The sequence below is a fragment of the Labeo rohita genome, unplaced genomic scaffold (assembly GCF_022985175.1).
Source record: "Labeo rohita strain BAU-BD-2019 unplaced genomic scaffold, IGBB_LRoh.1.0 scaffold_83, whole genome shotgun sequence".
Classification (NCBI taxonomy): domain Eukaryota; kingdom Metazoa; phylum Chordata; class Actinopteri; order Cypriniformes; family Cyprinidae; genus Labeo; species Labeo rohita.
In genome coordinates, this window is record NW_026129777.1 from 286,922 (window position 1) to 312,445 (window position 25,524).

The following is a 25,524-nucleotide window of genomic DNA, read 5'->3' on the forward strand; positions in this document are numbered from 1 at the left end:
GATAGATAGATTAAAATGTATCTATCTGTCTGTCTGTCTAATTTATTTATTTATAGATAGTTAAAATCTGTCTATCATCTATCTATCTCCTTTATTTATTTATAGACAGACAGACAGATAGATAGATAGATAGATAGATAGATAGATAGATAGATAGATAGATAGATAGATAGATAGATAGACAGATAGATAAAATCTATGTATCTGTCTGTCTGTCTATCTATTTCTCTATCTATCTATCTATCTATCTATCTATCTATTTCTCTATATTTTTTATTTATTTATAGACAGACAGACAGACAGACAGACAGACAGATAGATAGATAGATAGATAGATAGATAGATAGATAGATAAAATCTATGCATCTGCCTGTCTATATATCTGTCTTTTTTATCTATCTATCTATCATCTATTTCTCTATATTTTTTATTTATTTATAGACAGATAGATAGATAGACAGACAGACAGATAGATAGATAGATAGATAGATAGATAGATAGATAGATAAAATCTATGTATCTGTCTGTCTGTCTCTCTATCTCATTTATTTATAGATAGATAGATAGTTAAAATGTATCTATCTGTCTGTCTGCCTAATTTATTTATTTACAGATAGTCTATCTATCTATCTATCTGTCTACGTGTGAAAGTGTGCGCGTGCGTGAGAGAGTGTGTGACGTTCCTCCCCGGTATCTCTCTCGTAGGGAATCCCGCTTCACTTCCGTCATTCGGTAGTTAAACCTCCAGGAGCGTGAATCAATCACGGGCGCTCGCGCGGTGGACGCGTCCGTCAGTCAGCTCCCGTTCGCGCTCAAACGGAGTGCGTGACGTCATCGCAGCGAGAGTCCTCTGGATCTCAGGTGTATCCCGGACCTGTCTGTGTTTTCTCCAGCAGTCTGTCTAAGGCTCGTCTCAGGACCGCCGGTCTCCAGCGACATGGGAAAGACTCGAGCGCTGATCCTGCTGTGCGCCGCTGTCGGTGAGTTTCCTGCGGGAACAACTGAACTACAAATGTAGCGAAGAAATGACAAACCCTCCGCGTACGGCGTCCGTCTGTTGTATTGACAAGTAACAGCGCTCCTGTCAGGAACATGAAAGTGTTTTGCCAGGTGACCTAAAATGTGTTTCACGTGGTGACATCTGAATTAGCTGCTTTTCTTTCTGTCAAATATGATTTAATATGACCGAAGCAACCTGCTTACGTAAGATTATAGTGATAGCACTTTTTACAGCGTTAACCATTGCTGATTTGCACACTTAATGCGATCTTATTAAAAACCTCTCGGTCACTATATAATTTTTCTGCCGTAATTATTAGATATGCCTGGTCAAAATGTGCATACCTCAAAGGAAATAAAGTATAGTGCATACTGACGTGTAGTTTAGATTTGCTTGTTAAATTAACTACAACTATGACCATTATAGAATTATTCTTCCTTTATTTTTAACTATTTTTAAATGCGAATTGTCAAAATTTACAGTGAATACCTCAGAAAGCACATTAAATGAGATTTAACTACATCTCTGATTCATAAAATTGTCCTGCCTTGATTTCTTACTATTATCAGATTTGCATGGTCAAAATTTACCGTGAATGCCTAAAACAAAGTAGTTATATGTGGTGTAGATTCGCATATTAATTGAACTCTGACTACAGCTGTGTACATCTTTTTCTTTAATGTATATATTTTTGTGATGTTTATAGTGGATCACATAATAAAAGTTGTAGTATTTGCATATAAAATGTGATCTAACTAATCCTCTTATTCTCATAAAAATGTTATTGGTTTATTGCATTTTTATCATAGTCACAAATGTATTGTAGTCTACTGAAACTGAAGACTTACATTATATATAATATAATTGATATTGATAAATAACGTGACATGCAATGACAACTAAAGTTTACAACATTATTTTTATATATGTTTATTAAAGTTTTTGTTAATAGTCTAAATTTGTTTAAATATTAATTACATTTTTTGAATATTAATATATTTATATAGTTTTTTTTATATTATTATATGTTATGTTGTTATTTTTTTTTACTCTTATTTTATTTTATTTTATTTTTTTTAACTGAAATAACATGAGAACCAATGCATTGGCAAGTAGGGGAAAAAAAAAAAAAAATTAATCTATTATTTTACTTTAGTTAAAGTTAATTTATTTCAAGTAACAGAATTTTTTTATTATGGTTTTAGTTTTACACTTTTACATAAATGTACACTTTTCAAAGTAATTGTTGTAATTTGAATCAACAAGAGTTTCACAGCTCTTGTAAGTTCCTTAAATAACATTTTATTCACTAGTTATGTAAAAAAAAAAAACTTTAATGTACTTGTGCTTTAGAGAAGCCAGAAACCAAAACACTGATCTGAAGAACCTGTAAAGAAACACCAAGAACTTTTAATCTTTAAAGAGCCCTATAGTTGGTTTCTGATGACTATCATTTTTACAAGAACTTGGCATAAAGTATCTGCTTTGCATATTACATGAGACCTAAATAAACCTCTGAATTATTATAGAAATGTTCTGTCTTGATTAAAAGTTTTAATCAAGTGTCTAAATTTAGTGTCTAAATTAAAAATGTTTTTGGTTGCATTTTCAATTCATGATTTTGTACAGTGTGAGATGCTGACATGTTTTGGTTTTATGCATGCATGTATTAGCATATGCATATTCTCATGTGCACCTGTGCACATAAACAAACTTCAAACCAGACCAGAATATATCACCTCTCCTTGCTTTTCTTGCCATTCTGTATTAGACTGGTCTGTTAAACACTCTTGTATCGACTTCAAAGCTGAAAAATATTAAGAATTTGTGATTTTCCAATGCTGACAAGATTCCCAATGGACATGATTTACTTTAAATATAGTGCAAAAGAGAATAAATGAGTATATGGTGAAAATAACAATGCTTTAAAGCACACATTTCTCCTGTGTCTTCCCCAGTTTTGAAGTTGCTCAGTAGGCGCCTACAGCTGAAAGGGTGTCAGTCTGTGTTAAAGGAGCTTTCCTGTAAGAAAGGAATATTTTAGGATAGTCTTTTTTCGTTTAGTGTCATTTGCAAGTCTAGTGGGGTGAGAGTGACAGAGTTATCATTAGCATGGTGCTTCATTTGCATTTGTGGTCTTTTATGAAAGTGCCGTGTGCTTTGAAGATAATGCTCATAATCCCATTGTAAAGTGCCATATGCCAAACTATAGTCAGCGCTTGTGTGCTTATGAAACTCAGGAATCAGGTTAAATATTCAGATGTTGTGATAAAATTAGATTATATGTTAGATAATTAGTGATGCTTCCTCGCTTTTCACCATCCAGACCATTTTAAATGCACTGGTTACATCAGAATAAGAGGCGTCCAAACTAGGGCCCACATATATCATTGTTTTTTTATAGTATTATTAATATTTTTTGCACTGACATGTAAGAAAAAAAAAGTTCAACTGATCAAAAAAAAACAAAAAAATGTTTTTATAAATTGTTCTAAAAGATGTTATAAAAATGTGTGTGTGTATATATATTAATACATTAACATTTTTTATAATTATAATCAATATATATATTTTTTTGCATTGATGTCTAAAAACAACATACGTGAATCTAAATTTAAAGAAAATGTATATAAATTAAATTGTTTACATTGTCATTTTTATTTTTGCATTGAAATCTAAAAACATAAATGAATCTGATTTTAATTGTGTACATTTTTACTTTATATATATATATATATATTTTTTTTTTTTCCTGACTTTTTTTATTGTTCAGTCAAACAACATAAGCGAATTTGACTCAAAATAGTTTAAAAAGTTTTTAAAATTCATTTTTAAATTGCATATATTTTATTATATTATTTTAATATGAATTTTAGTGAATGTTAAGTTTATTTTTAACATTAATGTAAATGTTAAATTAATATTAATTAATTTAAAAGACTTATTTAAAAAGTACTTTTGGCCCCCACAGCCCTCAATCAAGTAATTTTTTTTTGTAATTCATATTAAAAAGTTAGGTCCCCTTATATTCAAATTAACTGGTTTTATTCTAAATAATTATTTAATATAGCTAAATAGCCTAGATACATTAATTTATACCAACTAAAGTTTTTATGGGTTAAATCAGGTAGAAATAGCTCTTTAAGGTAACAATTGCAGGTTACCACTTTTTATAGTCTGTATAAAATCATAACAAACCAAAATATAAGAGTTAATTGTCCTGTTCCATATGGAAATCCAGACATTAAATGGTCTGCCAACCAATAAAGCAGTGTTCTGTTTGTGTTTTACAGGTCTGTGCCATTGCAGGTTGGTGACGGTGCCTACTGGCCCTCTGCTCCGGGTCGAGGGCCAACCGCTGTCCATTCGCTGTGACGTATCAGAGTACGAGGGCCCGAGAGAGCAGGACTTTGAATGGATGGTAACACGAGGGATGGAAACCATCAAAGTGATCTCGACGTTTGATGAGCATTTCTCAGAGCGCTCTTTTCAAGACCGCATACGGAGCGGCGACATTAGTGTGTCACGACTAAAGGACAACGCTGTTGAATTAAGAATTCAGGAGGCTCGAATTAGTGACAGCGCCACCTACCAGTGCAGTACTCCAAGCACAGACTCGGTCATCAGTGGAAACTATAAAGCAGCCGTCCAGCTGAAAGGTCAGTATGTGCTGTTTTAAATGGTAAAAAGTCACATGGCGTGAAACATTGCAATACAAGTGCATAATGCATGTGTGGAAAATTAAGTTTAATAAAAACTAATGCCACTCAGTATTGTTTCTCAAGGTATTGAATCCACATTTGAGACAGAAAGTGTTTTTTAGGATGTTTACTCCTTTTTATGCATTTATGGTCATTAATTTATATGACAGTGACCTTTTGAGGGCCTGAAAACAAAGTTTTTAAAAATATGATTCAAAGTGCAGGTTTTTGGAAAATTATATAATTAAACTGTGAAAATGGTGATGCAATGAGTATGTGCATGTGAAACTTTTCAAAAACGTAAAAGAAAAAACTGATACCCTCAGTATCATTCAGATGCTATGATAGTTTATTTATGTTATTATTTTATATATATATATATATATATATATATTATAGTTAAAGTTCTAGTTATTTTGTTGTATTATATCAGTTTTAGTAGTTTTTGGATCTGTATTGTTATTATTATTCTTATTACTGCCATTTCAGTTTGTTTATTTTAAAAATTCAAAACATGTTTAAAAAAGTAAAAATTAAATTATGTAAAATGTATTAAATCTAATTATATATATGTTAGATCGCTGTCTCCATGCCTAGACAATTAAGATCCAGCCCCGGACACCAGATCCCGTCAGAAAATATCAGTTTGTCCTGTATCAGAACAACTCGTCAGCAGAGAGGTCTAATACCCAAACCCTGTTAACAGGAGGTCTTGTCTGGTACCCAAAAATACCCAAAACACTATTAACAGTCTTCTATCAGCCAAGAAGTTGACTGAGGAAAAAGCCAATGAAAGTGAAGAGCAGAAGCAGAAGACGAAGTAATGATGATAAAAAGGAGCAGAGTTTATTGAATAGTCTTAGTTGCGTATGTCTCAATGCTCTGACTTCGTCTGGAGAACACAAATTCAACAAGTATTGTTATACCAAACTAATTCACAACAACATCCCATAAACCTTGAGTTTCCATAAACATTCCCTTGTATCTCTTATTCATGAAGACAAACAGCCCTTGAAGCGACACAGTCATAAGACTAAACAACAATGGAAAAAATATATAAAAAACAACTATAATATAATATAAATGGCTAATCAATTAATGAATCAATAAAATGAATATATAAATGGCTACAGTGATTATTATAAATGATTACATGATTAAATGATTAATGATGAAATAATTAATGATTATAAATGAATAAATGAATGAAGAATAAATGAAGAATATATAAAAAGGAAGCAAAACACAACACAAATGTATGGTTGCTCTGAGGCAAAACACACACAGTTTGCAATTGAGGACCGTCAGATCCTTCATATACTTAAGCAAAATTACTTAAAATAGTAAACCTTGCTTTTTAGAAAAAATCATCAAAATTAAGTACGTTCATTTATCATTTTTTTTCTTGTTTTAAGCATAAACTCGTTTAATTTTAATAGATTTTTCAGTAAACAAGACAAGTCATTTTGCATTTTGAATTTCAAGTAAGTATCTTGATCTAAAATCTTTAGATAGAATTTGCAGTGTAAAAACAACCCTTAAAAAATGAAACCCAGGAAAAGTGTGTTAAAGCTGGGCATTCCGTTCAATGCGTTAATTACAGCTTATGTGTGACGTGTTTAAAAGCACTAAACTGTTCAATGATTTTTGTCTGTGAACAAGCCTAAACTCTGAACGCCAGCAGCGTTCATTATGCAAAATTCACTGGGTTAATGATATTATCATTATCTTTAGTTCATGAGCACTGACTGAACATGTTGAAAATTAGAGTAATCGCTGCAGATTTGTGTAAGAGCCCACAGGACATGTGAAACATCTCAGTCAATTCTACTGATAGCAGTGAGATTAAATGCAAATGGAGATTTTGTTTTTTTTTGTCATATGTCTCAAACTGTGCTCAGATTTGCTGAAATTGCACTCAAAAGTCAAAAGGTCTCACAGTCAAAGAATATTTCTTATGAAATACTCCCAAAGACCAAATGATCTGCTATTCACATCAATTGTATAGCTCTAAACTCACTGAAAACTGTAAGATTCAAAATTGCTACTGCTAGTCAAACGTTTGGAATAATTAGGATTTTAAAGTATTTTTTGTGTTGAAAGAAGGCCCCTATGCTCGCCAAAGCTGCATTTATTTGATCGAAAATATAAAAATTGTGAAATATTATTACAATTTTTAATAACTGTTTTCAAGTGTGATATATAGTAAAATGTTATTTATCCCTGTGATCAAATTTGAAATTTTAGCATCATTATTCAGTCTTCAGTGTCACATGATCCTTTAGAAATCGTTCTAATATGCTGCTCAAGAAAGATTATTTATTATTATTATCAGTGTTCAAAACAGTTGAGAACTTCTTTCAAATACAAAAAAATCCCAGTTATTCCAAACTTTTGACTGTAGTGTAACAAAAACAAAACTGACGAATCCATTTAAGCAACAACTGAGAAATTATATTGGTTGTCAACATAAAATCTGGTTATCTTTCGCTCTGAGAAATATTGAAAAATTGTATACTGATCCACAAAACGTCTGTCTAATGATGTTGATTTCGTGTAACACAGCTTGTTACAGCGTTTCTGAGGTTTGTTGGGTTTTTCTATTAATATTTCCGTTCTCACCGTTGTGCTGTAGATAAGCAGCATTTCTACTGAATCTGCACTCTAAAAAACACTGGGTTGTTTTTCTACCCAACCACTGAGTTGAGCCTGTTGGCTGATATGTTGGGTAGATTTTTCCAGCGTTGAGTAGATTTTGTGTTAACCAGTTGTTGGGTTAGTGGCTCGGTCAACCTCACAGACAGCTGAAGCTAAACACCCCTCCCCCTCCCTCCAACCAAACCCAGCTGAATTAAAATGTTAGTTTTGAATGTAACATTTTCTAAAATTCTTGTTTTAATGTGTAACAAGTTTAAATGTGTCTGTCTATCTGTTTGTCTCCATCTCCATTTATCCATCTGTCATTATCTTTCATCCATCTGTCTGCCTCACCCATCCCGTCCATCCATATGTCTCCATCCATCCATCTATCCATCCTTCCATCCATCCATCCATTCATCTATTTGTCCATCCATCCGTCTGTCCATCCATCCATCTTTCTATCCGCCCATCCATCCATCTGTCTATCCACCCGTCCGTCCATCCATCTGTCCACCCATCCGTCAGCAAGTCTGTCTATCTGTCCATCCATCCATCTGTCCGTCCATCCATCCGTCTATCCACCCGTCCATCCATCCATCTGTCCACCCATCTGTCCACCCAGCAAGTCTGTCCATCTGTCCATCCATCCATCTGTCCGTCCATCCCATCTGTCCACCCATCCAAGTCTGTCTATCTGTCCATCCGTCCATCCATCCGTCTATCCACCCGTCTGTCCATCCATCCATCTTTCTATCCGCCCGTCCATCCATCTGTCTATCCATCCGTCCGTCCACCCATCCGTCAGCAAGTCTGTCCATCTGTCCATCCGTCCGTCCATCCGTCTATCCATCCATTTGAAGGTGTTGCCTAAAGACAAGTTAAAACGAAACTAGTGAGTTTAGTCCATTTACTCTTTAGTAAACTACATATACAATCAGAATGATAAAATGTTTTTCTGTTGGTCATTTGCACGTCAGTGTTTTTCCTTTGGGCCGACGGTTCACTGTTGATTGTGACAAAGCAAAGACTTTTTATTGTATTTAGAGAGTTTACTACTTTGATTGCATCTGTTTGTACATGAGATCAGCATTGATGGTCAAACTGGTCGATCTGGTTCTGTCACTAGTGCGTGACGTTCATGATTAGACCCGACAGACAAAAAGTCTGCCTTTATTGTGTCAGACTAACATTGAATCATTTCACTAATGCTTTGTGTTTTGTTTCATTTTTATGTGTGTCTATATATAAGCTAAGTTCAATGGTTGGATGACGATGTACAGTGGCATTTCCTGCTGTGTTATTACTGTAATTCATTGACAGTAAGGTGTGTTAAAGCAAGTACAGGTTTCCCACATGCCAGTTTTTATTCTTCATGTCTGTGTCATTCATTAATAATTATTGGTTGTGAATTAGAATTTGCCTGCATTTTGCCTGCATGTAAAAAGGCTTATAATGTTTTGAAACCTAGTTTTACATCAAATTAACGAGAGGAAAGTAATAAAGTAAAGTGCAGTAGTAAAATAAAGTACAGTGTCTGATCCTCTCTTAAATACACAAGAGACAAACTTGTGTACTGATAATGTAAATGTTATGTTTAGTTTTTATTTTACAGCTAAAGAAAAATGTTTCTGTTGAAATACTATATGTATATAATTCCAAATGTGTTAAGTAGTGATCTAATTTAAAGTAGGTAATTTCTGTAGGTTCATGCGACACTGAAGACTGGAGTAATGATGCTAAAAATTCAGCTTTGCATGACAAGAATAAATTACATTTTACAATATATTTACGTAGAAAACAACTATTTTAAATTATAATAATATTTCACAGTATTTCTGTTTTTTTCTGTATTTTTCATCAAATAAATGTAGCCTCGGTGAGCAGATAAGTCTCTTTCATAAACGTTTTTTTACTATTTTTAAAATTTTCAAATTGTGCAAAAAATATTTGAAAATGTTTTGTATACAGAAAAATATTTGCCGTAGGATTTACTTTAACATTTTTAGATAGGAAAACTGTAATAGCATTTTATTGTAAAAGATACTCCAATAAAGTTAAAAATGCAGTTTATGTATAGGGTTTCGGGAAATTTTGGATGCTTCACAAATTCCAGTTAACAGATAAATCAGCCTGGCCAATATATCGGTTTATTGTTGTGTTTGTGTTTGTACCTGTTCTCTAAAACTCTTCTTTTCTCATCTATTTCAGTTGTTCCCAACAGTTTGATTGTGGCTCCCGACGCCCCAAACCCTGTCATTCGTGAGGGTGGGTCCATCAGACTCCTGTGCAACGTCTCCCGCAATTTCTTGGAAGGAATTTACCTGTCTCTTACCTGGTCAGTAAAGAAGGGCTCTTCTCTGCTAGAGGATTTGCTGACCTTTGGTCCAGATATGGGTGTGATGGCTGGCGACAACTACATGCGGCGCTACACAGATGGCGGGATGCGGCTAGAAATGGGAAACGGCGTCTCGCACAGTCTAGTGCTCTCCGGAGCGACGCCGGACGATCAGGGCATGTACGTGTGCACGGCCAGACTGTGGACGAGAGAGCAGGGAGCCTGGAACCGCATTCAGGAGAAGACCATGGAGATGGGAGAAGTGACTGTCACCCCTACAGGTTAGTTGCTTTGCAGAATAACATGTTAAAAATAGCCCATAGCACAACAGAATAAATCCACAACACAATGAAATTAACACAATTCAAATATATTAATAAAAATTATATAAGATTCTCATACATTAATTTACATTTTTAATATTTTCAAGACATTTTAAGACAATATTTATAAGAAATTTTCAGGAGAATGTTAGAGAAACCGTCACACTCAAATTCTGCCATTTGCATAGATAATGCATCTAGATTTTTATTTTTTGTATTATTTATATACTATTATAGTGTTAATTCAGATTTTTACTATTACTTTTTTATATTTTAAAAAATACTTACTTTGTGCTTTTGTCATTTTATTATTTTTTTGTGTGTGTAGATTTAATTGTGCATTCAGTAAATTATAATTTTTTTTTATTATCTTAATTATGTAAATTAAATTATGCATTCAATTAAAGTATAAAGGATAATGTTTTAATGTTTTAAATAATGTAAATTAAATCATGGATTAAATTAAATTATAAAATGTACTAGTTTATTAAATTGTGCATTTAATAAAATGAAATGCTAAATAAGTTTTTTGCTTTTAAATTGTGTAAATTAAATAATGCATTCAAAATGAAATCGGAAAATTAAAATGAAATTAAAATGAAATCATAAATTATATTAGTTTTTTTTTTTAATTGTGTAAATAAAATTAAATAACAAAATATTTGTTTTAAATGATGCGTTCAGTGAAATTATATTATTATAAGTATGCTATGTTCTTTCATTGTGTAAATTAAATTATGCATTATATTGTTTTTTAATTGTATTCATTATGCATTCATTGAAATTAAATGATGAATTGCAAATTATATTAGTTTTTGTTTTTTATAAGTAATGTAAATTCAATTATGCATTCAGTGAAATTTAACTGTAAATTATATATATTTTTTAATTATGCATTCAGTGAAATGAAATCATAAATTGTTATTTTTTTATTACATAAAATAAAATTATGCATTAAATTAAATTTTAAAACAAGTATGAGTTTTTTTAAAGCATGCATTTTAAGCATTTACTTTCTTGAAAAGCAAATGTCAATTAAAGGATAACTGAATTTATTGAAATGTTGTCAGTTTTATCAGTTTAGTTGTGTTGTGCCCTCCTGGGAAACTGGAAGAAAATGTGATCTGATTGGATAAAAGTCCTTTTGACAAATTGTTATGCAATTCGCTCGGATCTTAAACAACAATTATGATAAAATGATTAAGTTGCATATGGAGGAAAAAGAGACTGAAAGAGATTTGATTATGGTTGTTGAAGTCATGCAGCGCCTCCCTCGAGAAGAGCAGATATGCTCTTTTGAACGGTTTTATCTTCTTTAATGTCTTCAGACCTTTCTCACAAACCAGGCTGTTTGAATCCTCATTGCCGGTGAAATTCCTGCCTGGTTACCATATATACTGTCAGTGTTACTGCAGAGATTTTAATTAAAATCAGGAAGACTGCGGGTGTCTGGAGAGCCATCCAGCAGACATTACACAAACACAAACTCTCAGTGTTGTTTGAGATTGTAACCGAAAGATGTTGAGAGAATACAAAGCACAGAAGCAGTCTGTGTCTGTGTCGTCTAAACGTGATGTGCTGAATATCACATTGATCCCCAGGAGAAATGATCGAGAGTTTGCTTTGAGAAATTAAAGGAATAGTTCATCCGTAAATGACAATTCAGGCATCATTTGCTCATTCATGTTGTTGCAAACCCAAATGAGTTGCTTTTTTTATGGAACACAAAATGAGATATTCAGCAGAATGTTCATGCTGCTCTTTTCCATATAACAAAAGTATACAAAAAGGGACAAAAAGCACCATAAACGTCTCAAGTCATATGATACAGCTTTGTGTTAGAAGCTATTCACTGATGATACAGCTCTGCTGTAGCTCTCAAATTTAATTTGCACTTACGGTGCTCTTATTATGTGCAAGAAAAATTATGTTGTGCATTATTAACATAAAAAGTAACATGAATAATGACTAAGTTTTAGATGCATTCCTCACAAAATAGTTGAAATCGAGCAAATGAGTCAATGACTAATTTATGGTAGGATTGAGGGTCCTTTTGTAATTAATGGAGCTGCTTTTATTTTCACTGAAGAAGAAGTGAAAACAGTGTTAATTTAATATTATTTTAATGCTGTTATACTATTCATCTCTTAGATTAGCTTTTATTTTTAGTTTCCATATTTTTGTTTCTATTTTAATTTTAGTTTTTGCATTTGATAAAGTGCTTCTGTTATTTTTTATGATATCTATTAATAATTTAAACTACAATTTATTTTGATATTTTCTTTTTTAGTCTTAGTTTAAGTTATTATTATGTGCTTGTACTATTTTTATATTATTAGTATTTATTAATATTTTAAAATAGTTTTTGTTTTATATTTTCAGTTTCCATTTTTTTAATATATTTTAGTTTTAGTAGTTTTAGTGCTTCAACTTCAACTTATTTTATTTTATTTTTAAGTTCTAATATTATTATATTTATTAATATTTTAAACTAGCGTTTATTTTTATATTTTCCATTTGAATTTTAGTTTAAGGTTTACTAATTTTGTTATGTGCTTTTACTATTTTTTATACTATTATAGTGTATATATATATAATTATAAAAATAAATATGAATATATAAATATAATAGTTTTATCTTTAGCTTATCTTAGCTTTTATTTTTATGATGTTATAGTATTTATTAATATTTAAAGTACCTTTTATTTTTATATTTTCCATTTTCATTTTAGTTTTTTTAGCTTTTGCTATGTTTATATTATTATAGTATTTATTAATAATTTAAATTTGTTTTTTGTTTTATATTTGACAACTTATTTTCAGTTTTAGAAATTTTATTATGTGCTTTTATTACATTTATGCCATCATATTATTTATTTACAGTATACTTAAAATGAACTTTATTTAATCTTTTTATTATTCTTAATATAAAGGTTTTATCTATATCTAAGTTTTAGCTTTTATTTTTATGATGTTATAGTATTCATTAATATTTTAAAGTACCTTGTATTTTTATATTTTCCATTTTCATTTTAGTTTAAGTTTTAGTAATTTCGTTATGCATTTTTACTATTACAGTATTTTATAGTTTTATAGTTTTAAATAACTTTTATTTTTATATTTCCATTTTAATTTTAGTCTAAGATGTACTTTTTTTATTATTATTATTATTTTATACTATTAGTATTTATTTATATTTTAAATTAGCATTTACTTTAATAGTTTCAGTTTTCTTTTTATTTTTTCATATTTCAGTTTTAGTTTTAGTAATTTTAGTGCTTCAACTTAAGCTTATTTTATTTTCTTTTTAAGTTTAAGCTTTTTATCTACTATTTTTATTGCAGATTTATTTCAGTTAAATTATTTTAATATTCTTAGTTTTACCTAACAATAACAGTGTAATTTGCATCAATATAGTTTGCATCGTTAAGATCTGAATTATTTCAGTTCCATCTCTAACAATTCCATATTTTCTGCATCTCTTTCCCTTTAAATCCTCAGCAAACTCCCTCAGCGTCCAGGTTCAGGACGACAGCACTTTATCCACAGGAGAGACGCTGCTCCTCACCTGCTCGGTTTCTGCCGAAGCCTCCATGGATCTGGAGGTGACGTGGCTGATGAATGGCACTCGTGTTCTGGCCCATCTGAGTCGTGACGGCGTGCTGACCAACACGTCTGATGTCGTGGACGTGAGACGATTGGGCAAGTGGGATTTCCAGCTCAAGGTTCATAGTTTGGAGCTGTCTGACGCGGGACTCTACGCGTGTAAAGTGAGCGCTTGGGTTCAGCGCGACGGTGGACAATGGTACCGGGCCACCGAGAAGATTTCGGACCCCGCACACGTTCACGTTATTAAGCATAGTAAGTACGCTGCTTAATTTTCATTGACAGCCTTTTGGAGTTTCTGAAGTATCATTCATAATATCTCGAGTCTTAACATAAACACCCCGCAGCGTCTCACGTTTTGTGGCAAAGTGTGACATTTTGAGAAAATGCCATCTGAAGCTCTTTACAGCTGCATATAAATGCGTTCTGCTTCGCTCATCCATAAAATATTAATTTGGTGTTGATTATTTGGTATTTAAATGACATTAAAAGCATGATATGCCGTTTATATTAGCACTGGGAAACATCTTTCAAGCGATGGCCTTGGGTTTTCTATTAGAAGATGATTTGCAGATCACGTTTTATCAGACTAATGTGGATGAAACTTAGTATCAGTTATGAAATAAGTTCATGTTGAAGGGTTAAAATTACCAATTGGAAAAAAAAAAAAAAACTAAAATAATGACACTAAACTGAAATAAAGCTAAAAAAAATATATTTTTTATTTATTTTAGTTAAGTAATTTTATTAAATGCTTTTATTATTATTATTATTATTATGATTATACTATTATAGTATTAAATAAACTTTTAGTTTCATATTTTCCATTTTATTTTTAGTTTCAGAAATATGCTTTTATTACATTTATACTTTTATATTTATTATATTATTTATTTATATTTAAAATTAACTTTTATCTGTATAGATAAAAGATAAAAGATCATGTTTTATCAGACTAATGTGGATGAGACATCTCTTAGTATCAGTTATGAAATAAGTTCACATTGAAGGGTTAAAATTACTAATTGGAAATTAAAAAATAAAAAATAAAATGATGACACTAAACTGAAATAAAGCTAAAACGGAAATAAAAATATATTTTCTGTATTTTTTATTTATATTTTAATTTTAGTTATGAAAAAAGTTCACGTTGAAGAATTAAAATTACAAATTGGAAATTAAAAATAAAATAATGACACTAAACCGAAATAAAGCTAAAACGGAAATAAAAGTAAATTAATGCAAAAATTAAAATATATATAAAATTTGACACACACACATGTATATTATATATATATATATATATATATATAAAGAGAAATATAGTTATAAATATCAAAAAAAAGTCATTTCCTTAATTGAAATAAATCTGAAATTAATATAATATAATATTCAATGGAAACTCGAGAAATATTGCTTTTGCCGTGACTGTTTCATATAAAGTACAATAATTACTAAAATTAAAATTAAATTAAAATAAAGATAAATAGAAACTGTTAAAAAACATACTAGTAAAAATGCAAAAGCACAAAACAAAATTAATAAAAAAATAAAAATTGAAAATGGAAAAAAATGTATTGGCAAATAACTGAAATAAAAAAGGTTTAGTACCAAAATACTAAAATTACTAAAATTTAGATAAACAATAATAGAGTCTATGAAGAAATATTGAAAAAATTGCACAGCAAAATGAACTAAAACGGAAATGAAAACTGGAATGAAAAATAAAATTCAAAATATTAATAATACTATACTAGTTTAAGAATAAAAATAAAAAAGTGAAAGAAAAATTTAAAACAAATAAAAATAATATTAAATAGCACAGATATCTTGTGTAATCTTACTGGATAATATAGCTAAAATAATCATTTTTTAGTTGCATATATCTATATATTTGTGTTTTCACTCTGAAACAACTTAAAATTGTTTTGGTTTTTTGTAAATAAATTCAAGGAACCATATACTTATTGCTGACAAGATATATTATTTAATAATTAAAACGCACTAAATTAAGTAGATTAAAAATATTTTTAAAACAATAATACTTTCATTCATCAAGGATGCATTAAATTGATCAAAGTAACAGTAAAGACATTTAAAATTTTAAAAATGATTTGAGAAGATTTATATTTTAAATAAATGCTGTTCTTTTGAACTTTCTGTTTATCAAAGAATCCTGAAAAATTAATTAATTTTCAACATTGATTATAATTAGAAATGTTTCTTGAGCAGCAAATCAGCATATTAGAATGATTTTTGAAAGATCATGTGATACTGAAGACTGGAGTAATGATGCTGACAATTTTAGATTTGATCACACAAATAAATTACATTTTACTATATATTCACATAGAAAACTGCTGTTTTAAATTGTAAAAATATTTCACAATTTTACTGATTTTACTAGATTTTTCTATATGAAAACAATAAACGGATATATTTGCCTAAATATATTTATTTAAGTGCTTTAAAAAAAAAAATAGTGAAACTGCAAACAAATGATTGACACAAACGAACAGTTGAAATGATTTGAGGAAATGACTCACAACAATATTTTATGTCGCCATTTAAATGATCACAAATATGTGTGACTGTTAAGAATACCGTTTAACCCTAATAACCATAAATGTAAAACCACAGATAAAATCAAGCATGCATGCTCAGCTAAGCATGCTATTTTACTGTCACTACCAGACTGGTTAGTTCTTAACCCATCCATCAGTGTCAGTTGTCTAGAAGTGAAAGTAGAAATGTAGATTTGCTGCTTGTTTGTAATAGCCTAACTCTGTTGTGGTAATAAGCAAGCTTCAGGCATGAGATGTGTGTGTTCCCGTCGTGTTTCTGAAGTTTCGCTCTTTCACCGGCTAATGCATGCTGTGGGTGGTCGTCCTGATGGAGGACTGCTGTCTAGATTTACAGGCTAAAAGCCAGTTGCTCATGTTAGAAGTCGAGCGTTAGTCGTTTAGGATCTCGTTGTCAGTGTGATTCACAGGGAAGAGCTTCAACCTGTTTATTCTGTTAGGAGCTACAGGGAAAGAGAAGGCCTAGTTCACCTTAAAAGGCAAACTATGGTGTTGTTTACTCATTGCAATGAGTTTGAAATGCGTAGGATTTCAGCTCTAAAAATACACAAAACAAAATAAAAGTTGCTCATTCGACTGTTTCAGTAACATCAAACTTGCTGTGTTTGTTTGTGCACATTGTTTGAAGACTAGACAGAAAATTAGTGCCAGGATTGAGATCAATAGGTTTCTATATATGTCTCAGATGCTTATTTGCAAAACAGATTATTAACAACATTTTTGTTAATTCAAATAAAATATAGTATTATATGAAAAACCTAACCTAAACAAAAATGTATAATGTTGCAGTAAAACTAAATTAAATAAGTTCACATTGAAGCACTAAAATTTCTAAATAAGTAAAGAAAATTACTAAATAAATAAGAACTAAAATAACATATATATATATATATATATATATATAATATAATATTAATAAATGTTGCCTTTGCACTAACTGAAATAAATTTAAGTTTAATATAAAGTATAATAATTACTAAAACTGAAATAAAAATAAAAATAAATAGAAACCTTACAACTAAAAAATGGAAAAAGCACATAACAAAATTATAAAAAAAATAAAATAAGAACTTTTGCATTGCCAAATAACTGAAATAAAGTTTTAGTATTAAAATGCTAAAATTACTAAAAATAAAACATAACAATTAACCCCCAAAAAACACAGCAAAATTAACTAAAATTGAAATGAGAACTAAAATGATAAATGGAAAATAAAAAATATGAATTTAAAAATAATAATAAAATAAATAAATAATAATTAATGAATTAAAATTATATTAAAATAACAGATGCAATTTAGATGCAATGTAGTGTCACACTGTTTTCTGACAAACTATTTTCTATTGTCCTCATTTGTAAGCTGCTTTGGATAAAAGTGTCTGCAAAATGATTAAATGTAAATGAAACTAAAACACGGAAATCACAGAATGAGGATGTGCACAAATCAAATGCTGTTTGTTTCCTTACTGTCCAAGTGTTTTCCTTTAGCACACACAAAGAGACAAGCATCCTTTTGCTGATTTCCTACGGAAAAAAAACCCATGTTTGTGATGCCATACGGGGTTTTAATATTTCATGCAGGAGATTCCCACCAGCACTGTAGACCAACAACTTTCTGAACCATAAAAATAGACTCAGAGAACATCACGTATTGTCTGTGACTTCCTGAAGTGGCCTGGGTTGATGTTTTCAAGGCTAGATGTGACTATAAACATCTGGAAACTATACAGTCTTTAGACTCACTAGAGCTAAACAGCAGGTTTTCACAAGTTGAAATCTGTAAAGAAGATTCGCAGGAGACTTGACTTTGGCGGACTGCATTAAAATAATCATTTGAAGTTTGTGAGTTTTTGCTGGTGGAAGGTTTGTTTGTAAAACCAGAGCCAATGAAGACATTGAGTCGACACCCACTCACTCACATATTTACACAACCTCTTTAACCTGCATTAATTGAATGTTGTTACTGGTTTCCAGTATCCCAGAACCACCCTACTGCGCTGTACAGTCACCTAAACTTCAAGAGAACCTTGCTATGTTTTGAAATCTTTACAAGATCTTTCATTTCTATAGAACAGCCTTAATAGTTTCGTTTCTTGTTTGTCACACACGGTTCCAAGAAAACGGGTTTCTCCTGCCGGAAGAAACTGCTAGTGTCTGAACTTGAGAACTTGTTTTTGTTTGGGACGCCAAAAAGTATTATTTTTCCCTCCTTTGTTTTCTCACTTCCTTCTCTTTGGATGCTGCAAGATGCTCCTGATCCAAATCTGTTAAAAAAAAAAAGTATGCAGCATGATTAGATGCATCTTTTCCAAAACTCAAACTCTAATGGAGCATCACATGTGTAATAATGTTCAAAAGTTTTGTAATGTAAGACGTTTCTTATGCTCTCCACAGGCGTAAAATAGTGAACTAAAATGAAAACCATTGGAAAAAATATATATTTAAATGTATTAATTTTATTTTATTTTATTTTATTTGAAGTAACAAAAATGTTACTTCAAACTAACCTCCATTAATAAAACTTACTTAATGCAATCTATATAAACACATTTAACATATATATATATATATATATATATATATATATATAATGTATATATATGTGTATATATATATATGTATATATATATATATATATATATATATATATATATATAAATTAAATATAAATTAAATAACTATCAAAATGCATATTACATTTATTATTATATATTTAAATATAAAAATATATTTTTTTATTCATTTGATTGCACTGGAAGTAACAAAAAATACTATTTCAAAATATATATGTATATTTTTTAAGTAACTTCCATTAATAAAAAATAATTAAAGCAAACTGTATAGACACATTAAAAAAAAAAAAAAATATATATATATATATATATATATATATATATGTACACACACACACACACACACACACACACACACACATATATAATATATTATATTTATATTATAATGTTTGGTTATTTATGGTTATTTATTTATTTTATTTGATATATATATAATTTTTTAACTTAAAAAAATAATTCAAAATTAAAAATTAAAATTATTAAACACTATAAAAGTATATCAATGATACTAACATAACACTTGCTCACCAAGGCTACATTTATTTGATTAAAAATACAGTAAAAACAGTAAAATTGTGAGATAATATTACATTTCAAAATAGCTGTTTTCTATGTAAATATACGTTAAACTGTTATTTATTCCTGTGATGCAAAGCTGAATTTTCAGCATCATTACTCCAGTCTTCAGTGTCACATGATCCTTCATTTATCATTCTAATATGCTGATTTGCTGCTCAAGAAACGTTTCTGATTATTATCAATGTTGAAAACAGTTGTAATGCTTAATATATATATGAAGAGTCCAGATGCAAAACCAGCTAAAAGCCATCTCGGTCAAAAATGAGATAATGATAATGAGTGAAAGCTCTCGACACATATTATACGTCCATCAAATACTTTTTCTTCAAACTCGCTAAAATACCAGCCTCAGCCCAATCAGAAGTACCGGTACTTGCATAGAAACCTATACATCTGAGCCTGATAAAAATGCATTTTTTTAAAGAAAGATGTCGGATGGATTTAGCTGGTTTTGCATCTGAACTCTTCATATATATATATATATATATTTTTTTTATGATCATGATTCACAGCTGAATGGAAAGTTCAAAACATATTCGCTGTCACTTTTAATCAATTTAATGCTTCCTTGATAAATAAAAGTATGACTTTTTTTATAAATGGCTAAACTAATTACAGGCAATTAATGCATTTCCTAGTGTGAAATATCTGTTCGTCAGCTTTTCAAGTTTGTATAAACAAACTCCTGCCAAGATTCGCCGAATGACTCAGTTGTTGCTCGTGTTTATTTGTCTTGTTGTGTTTGCTCTTATAATTCAATCTCATCACTGAGCTCTTTAATACACGGTGATCCAAATGACTTTAGTTTGGCTCCTTTGAGAAACCCACCGCTGTGTGTGCGGCAGGATTATTTGTGGCTTATTTTTGCGTCATAAGATCAAAGTCTGCGCCTGTGGCGTCTTGAGGTGTTGATGATGAAGTTGTGTTGGAGGCTGTGCGTCTCTTATCGTACTCTTTTGATAAGCACTGTAAATAGTCTTGCACACTTGCATGTTGTAGTTTGCGCCGTTATCAACCGGTTTTGAAGAACGGCGTGTTTGTTGTCGTGTGCGCAGCGCTCAATCAAAGCAGTGAAGTGCACTAACACCACGCTGACATACTGTACTGCCTGAACCCATGCCATATGCTCAGAGATCTTACGAAGGAACGCCGGCTCAATTGTTGGGGAAGCAGCTGAAGTCTCTTTTGAGATCTCAGTAGCTGTTTTCCATCTTGTCATGCACTGATGGATGATTTGTGCTGCTCAGACTCATTAGCGTTAATGATTTTAAGACCTGGTGAGCCCAGAAACCAAAAACCATGTTCATTCTATGTCTCTGATGTCATGTTTGGTCTGTTTGGTGAATTGTACAGCATATAATATTTTTTTAATTTACATTTGACTTGTTTTATTTAGTTTTTCCTTTCATTTTATAATTTATGTAATAAATATAATTTTGTTTAATTTTTATTTTATTGAAATAATTTTGATCATTTTTACATTTTTGAAAAATATTTTTTTATATATTTATCTCCTTAAAGAAGAGTTTCTCTTCTGTTTTCATTTCTAAAGAAAGTGTTTTTTTAGTCAGTTTTATTGTATTTATATAAATAAAATTATTATTATTAGTGAATCGTTTGATGTATTAAATGATTCTGTAATCATACTTTTATTATGATTTTTAGATTTACATTTTAACAAATTATTCTATTTGATTAATTTAACAATAGTCTAATTATTATTCTCTGTGCTTTCTTTATTCATATTTTATTCTGATTTATAAAATGAAAGACTTAATAAAAGTAAATGTAATTACACATTTTTTCATTACTAAAAATAGGTACTTTTTATTGAATAATTAAATGTTTTTAATGATTTGTTTATTCTAATTTCTAATGTACTTTCTGATTAATTGTTACCTTGTATGTTTATATTTTGAATAATAATAATATAATTATTATATATTGTTATTAGTTGTTATTCTAATGTTAGTGCTTTCTTTAGTTCTGTTTTATTCTAATTCATAAAATGAGTGACTTAAAAGTAATTAAAATGTAATAAAAATAAGTATTTTTTATTGAATATTTTAATGGATAAATGATTTCCTTTTTTCTCATTTCTAATGTATTTTATTGATAATTGTTCTTTTGTATTTTACAAAATTATTATTAATATATTTTCAGTGTTTATTTTGCCAGTTTATTTTATTCCGAAAAGTTATTTTTATTATCGAATCGTTTAATTTATTATCTATTTTATTTTGATTTCTAAATTTGTATTTTGATGAATTATTCTATTCGGTTTTTAATAATTATTATATTCTATTATTCTAATTATTATTCCCATGTGATTAAATTATGTATTATTATTATTATTATTATTGTCACATTTTATGGAACATTTTTATTACTTTTTTTTTTTTTTTTTTTGCATTCAATTTTGATTTCTAAACTTATATCCTGATTAATCGTTCTTTCTGATTTTTAATTGTTTAAGTGATTTCAGTCTTGTGTTTTATTCTGATTATTGTAATCTGTTCAGATTTAGTCATATTCTCATTTAATGTATTAAGTAATATTCTATTTTATTCTATTCTATTATATTCTATTTTCGATAAATGAGAGATTATCTGTTGTCATTCAGCATTTTAGTGTTGTTTCCCATTGGTTTCTAATCACCCCTTTGGTGCCGATGTGAAAAGAGTGGGATCAGGTGACCTGTAATCCAAACTCACCTTTCATTGCATCAGTTTCTTTGTATTTAATTAACAATTAAACCAAACAAACGAGGAATAATCTGCTGCTCCAACCTGATCACATACCAGCACTGCAGCTCATTCTCTGGACAGGTGTGCAGCAAACTAAAGAAAGTATGAGAGAACGAAGTAGAGAGAAGACGCCGAAGGACAAAGAGATAAAGTCTGATAAAGTGTAGTGAATGTGTGCAGTGGAGAGGCTCTTGTTTAGGTGATTGACAGTCACTCTCTCGGCCCCTTATTCCGTTCCCAGGACACTCGGTTCCCGTCCATAGAGACCGGCTTTAGAGCTCCTGTGGGACATTCATCTCGTCTGCTCTGTTTGTCCGAGTAAAGAAACACGCTGACGACCTGCTCTCGTCCTGTCTTTATTTATCTTTCTTTAACTAGAACTCTCTGCTTGCTAACTGTCTTCTTCTCCTCACTCCATCCCAACAAGTCACAAACCAAACTGTGCTCAGAATAATGAAGGCCTTCTGCAGGAGGAACTAACTAGAAAGTAACTTTCAAAAGCAATTATCTAACTGGGAAGAAGTTGCCTCTTTTGCCTTTCTATACTATTCTATTCTATTCTATTCTATTCTATTATGCAAGTATTTTAAATTGGCTTTTATATTTAGATTTTTAGTTTTTTATTGTAATTTGTTTTTGTCATTTTTGGTAGGATTGTTTTTTTTATTATTATTTATATGATGTCTGTATAGCTTTAATTAATTATTATTTCAGTTTTAGTTTATTTTAGTACATCAAGTTCAATTATTTGAAACTAGTTTAAATTTATTAAATTAATATTTATTTTATTCTGATTTCTAAACTTGTATTTTGTTTTATTATTCAATTTAATTATTTTACCAGTTTTAATAATTATTATTCTATTATTTAATTATTATTCTAATGTAATTCAAATATGTATTATTGTCACATTTTATGGAATATTTTATTAAATTATTTTATAAATATAAATTATAAATTATTTCTAAACGTATATCCTGATTAATCTTTTTTATGATTTTTTAAAAAAAAATTGTTTAGTTTTTAGTCAGTTCTGTTTAATTATTATTCTAGTCTGTTCAGATTTATATTTATATTCTCATTTACTGTATTTAGTAATATTCTGTTCTATTCTATTCTATTCTATTGTTAATTATTTATTATTCTATTATTTGAATTATTATTCTAATATAATTAAAATATGTTTTATACATACGTTATAAACTAAATTAAACAACTAGCTGAAATAGTAAAAGTTTAAGTGTTTTGTAGTTCACTTTATTACAGTGTTTTTCAATTTACAGTTTTCTTTCGTAATTTTAATATTATTTTAACATAATAATTAATTGTATTAATAATATTTATTATTGTTATTATTATTTATATAAATAATATTATTTAATGTTTAATATTTCTGTTTAGTTTTTACATTTTTAAAATGTATTTTTATTTCAGTTTTCGTAATTTTCGTACTCCAACTTAAAATTATTTATTTCAGTTAGTTGCCAAGGCAGCATTTCTATTTTTAAACATAAGACAAGTTTTTCATCAAATATTTTTAATTTAATTTTTAATTTTTAATTTTTAATTTAATTTAATTTAATTTAATTTAAATTAATTTAATTCAGCTGTTTCCAAATTACTCCAAAAAATTTAATATATATAATTATATATATATCATTTAAAAAAATATATATATAACTTTTTTTAAATAATATCAACATTGGTTTAAACCATCTTTTAAAAATATTTAAACATGTCCATGACTACTTTTAGACGGACAATGCCAGTTTTTCCTTGCAAAATCAGGTTAAATGGTTTATTGTTGACTTGTTAACTATTAATGTTTTTAAAATTTTTAAAAATCTCTCCATAGAAAAATTGGCAGCATTATCTGCTCTTTTAAAGGGATAGTTCACCTAAAAATTAAATAATTTGTCATTGTTTTAAAGCTGTACAAGTTTCTTTCTTCCACTGAAGACGAGAGATGTTTTGAAGAATGTCAATAACCAAACAGTTGACAGTAGTAATTGACTTTCAGAAGTACTTTTTTCCATTCTATGGAAGTCAGTGACTACTGTCAACTGGTTTCCAACATTCTTCAAAATATCTACTAATGTTTTGGTGAACTATCCCTTTAAGCAGAGCTAAAACCCATTTTAGGAGCATTTTTTCTCTACACTTCAACACATGATGAGGCTTTGTCAGAATCAACTAGATGTCAAGTAAATGAACCCATTATACATATGAAGAATGTCTGTGTATTATTATGCCATAAGTGGGAGGGGCTTATCGAACAGGAAGTGATGCGGACGAGAGCCACACGGCGCAGATGGTCCCGGTGACTCAATCGGCGTGACGTCCAAAAGCTTAACGCAAAACCCACCACCACATGTGAAGCTCAAGTCAGTTGTGTTTGTGAGCGAGAGTCTGGAGGATTTTCATTTGTCCCGCTCCAATTTTATGTGTTTTTCTGAGCTATTTGTGTTGTGTGAGTATTCTGAGGTTGTGTATGTGGCAGAACAGCGTTTTCTTTGGCACACTGTTAGTCTTTGTGTGTCTCTAGTACTGCTCACCCATGCATGAAGGTCCCAGCTGTATAGGAAGCGACGCAGGGAGTCGTTCACTGGCCACCGGGCGGCAAGCCCAGAAACACTTGACACTGGTGAGCCGAGAGCCTGGAAACAGGGTCAGCGTGCACCTTTAATGAGTGTGTGATTGTGCACGTGAGCTTGTGTTTGAAGGTCTGGGAGGAACACTTACACTGTCTCACATCTCTGAGACATTTAACATGTATTTTTTGTTGGCGAAGAATCAGTTGTCATCACAGTTAATGAATAATTATTTAGTTTTTTGTTACTTTGGCTTCCTTTTGTTTTGTGCAGTTTGTTTTGTTATGGCTGTGGTTTTATTTTGTGTTTTTTTTTTTGTTTGTTTGTTAAAGCAATGGCCCAAGAAGCTGTGGCTTACAGTGAATTTCTATCAGCTGTTGTAAATTCACTGTAAGTCATGGCTTCAAGGGGCTTATTGCTTTTATAAAATGGTTATTCCATATAGGTAGTAAGGTTTCACAAAAGAAAACAGAGCAAATAAAGTGTAATGATATAAATAAAACAGTATCCTTCCACCAGTGTAGTTCCTCAAAAACAGTTGTGGTTGCAACAAAGTGGTTGCCAAGCAACACACAGATGTAAACAAAGGTGTATGTTTGTAGAGTAATTTACAACAGCTTTGAACGTGGCTCAACCAATCAGAATCAAGGACTGGAACTATTTGTTTTATAATTAGCATTATTTGTGATTTATTTTGTTAGGGCTTTTTAGTTTTGTTTTTGTATGTTTTATGCTTTAGCTTTTTTTGTGTGTGTGTGTTTTGTTTTTATTTGTTTTGATTTTTAGTTTTCTGTTTTGTTTTTGTTTCGCAATTTAGTTTTTGTGTGATTGGTTAGGGCCTTTT

The 25,524-nt window shown here is 30.0% G+C and overlaps 1 protein-coding gene across 1 annotated transcript in view; it reads left to right on the forward strand.

Moving 5' to 3' along the window:
• The first annotated feature begins 698 nt into the window (after window positions 1-698).
• The window catches only part of ptgfrnb (prostaglandin F2 receptor inhibitor b), a 46,784-nt gene continuing 21,958 nt past the window's right edge, over window positions 699-25,524 (forward strand). The window contains 4 exon segments of the mRNA XM_051104873.1: window positions 699-980; window positions 4,294-4,659; window positions 9,550-9,957; window positions 13,501-13,860. Of these exon segments, the coding sequence (XP_050960830.1) occupies window positions 938-980; window positions 4,294-4,659; window positions 9,550-9,957; window positions 13,501-13,860 (1,177 nt within the window). The 5' untranslated portion in view covers window positions 699-937.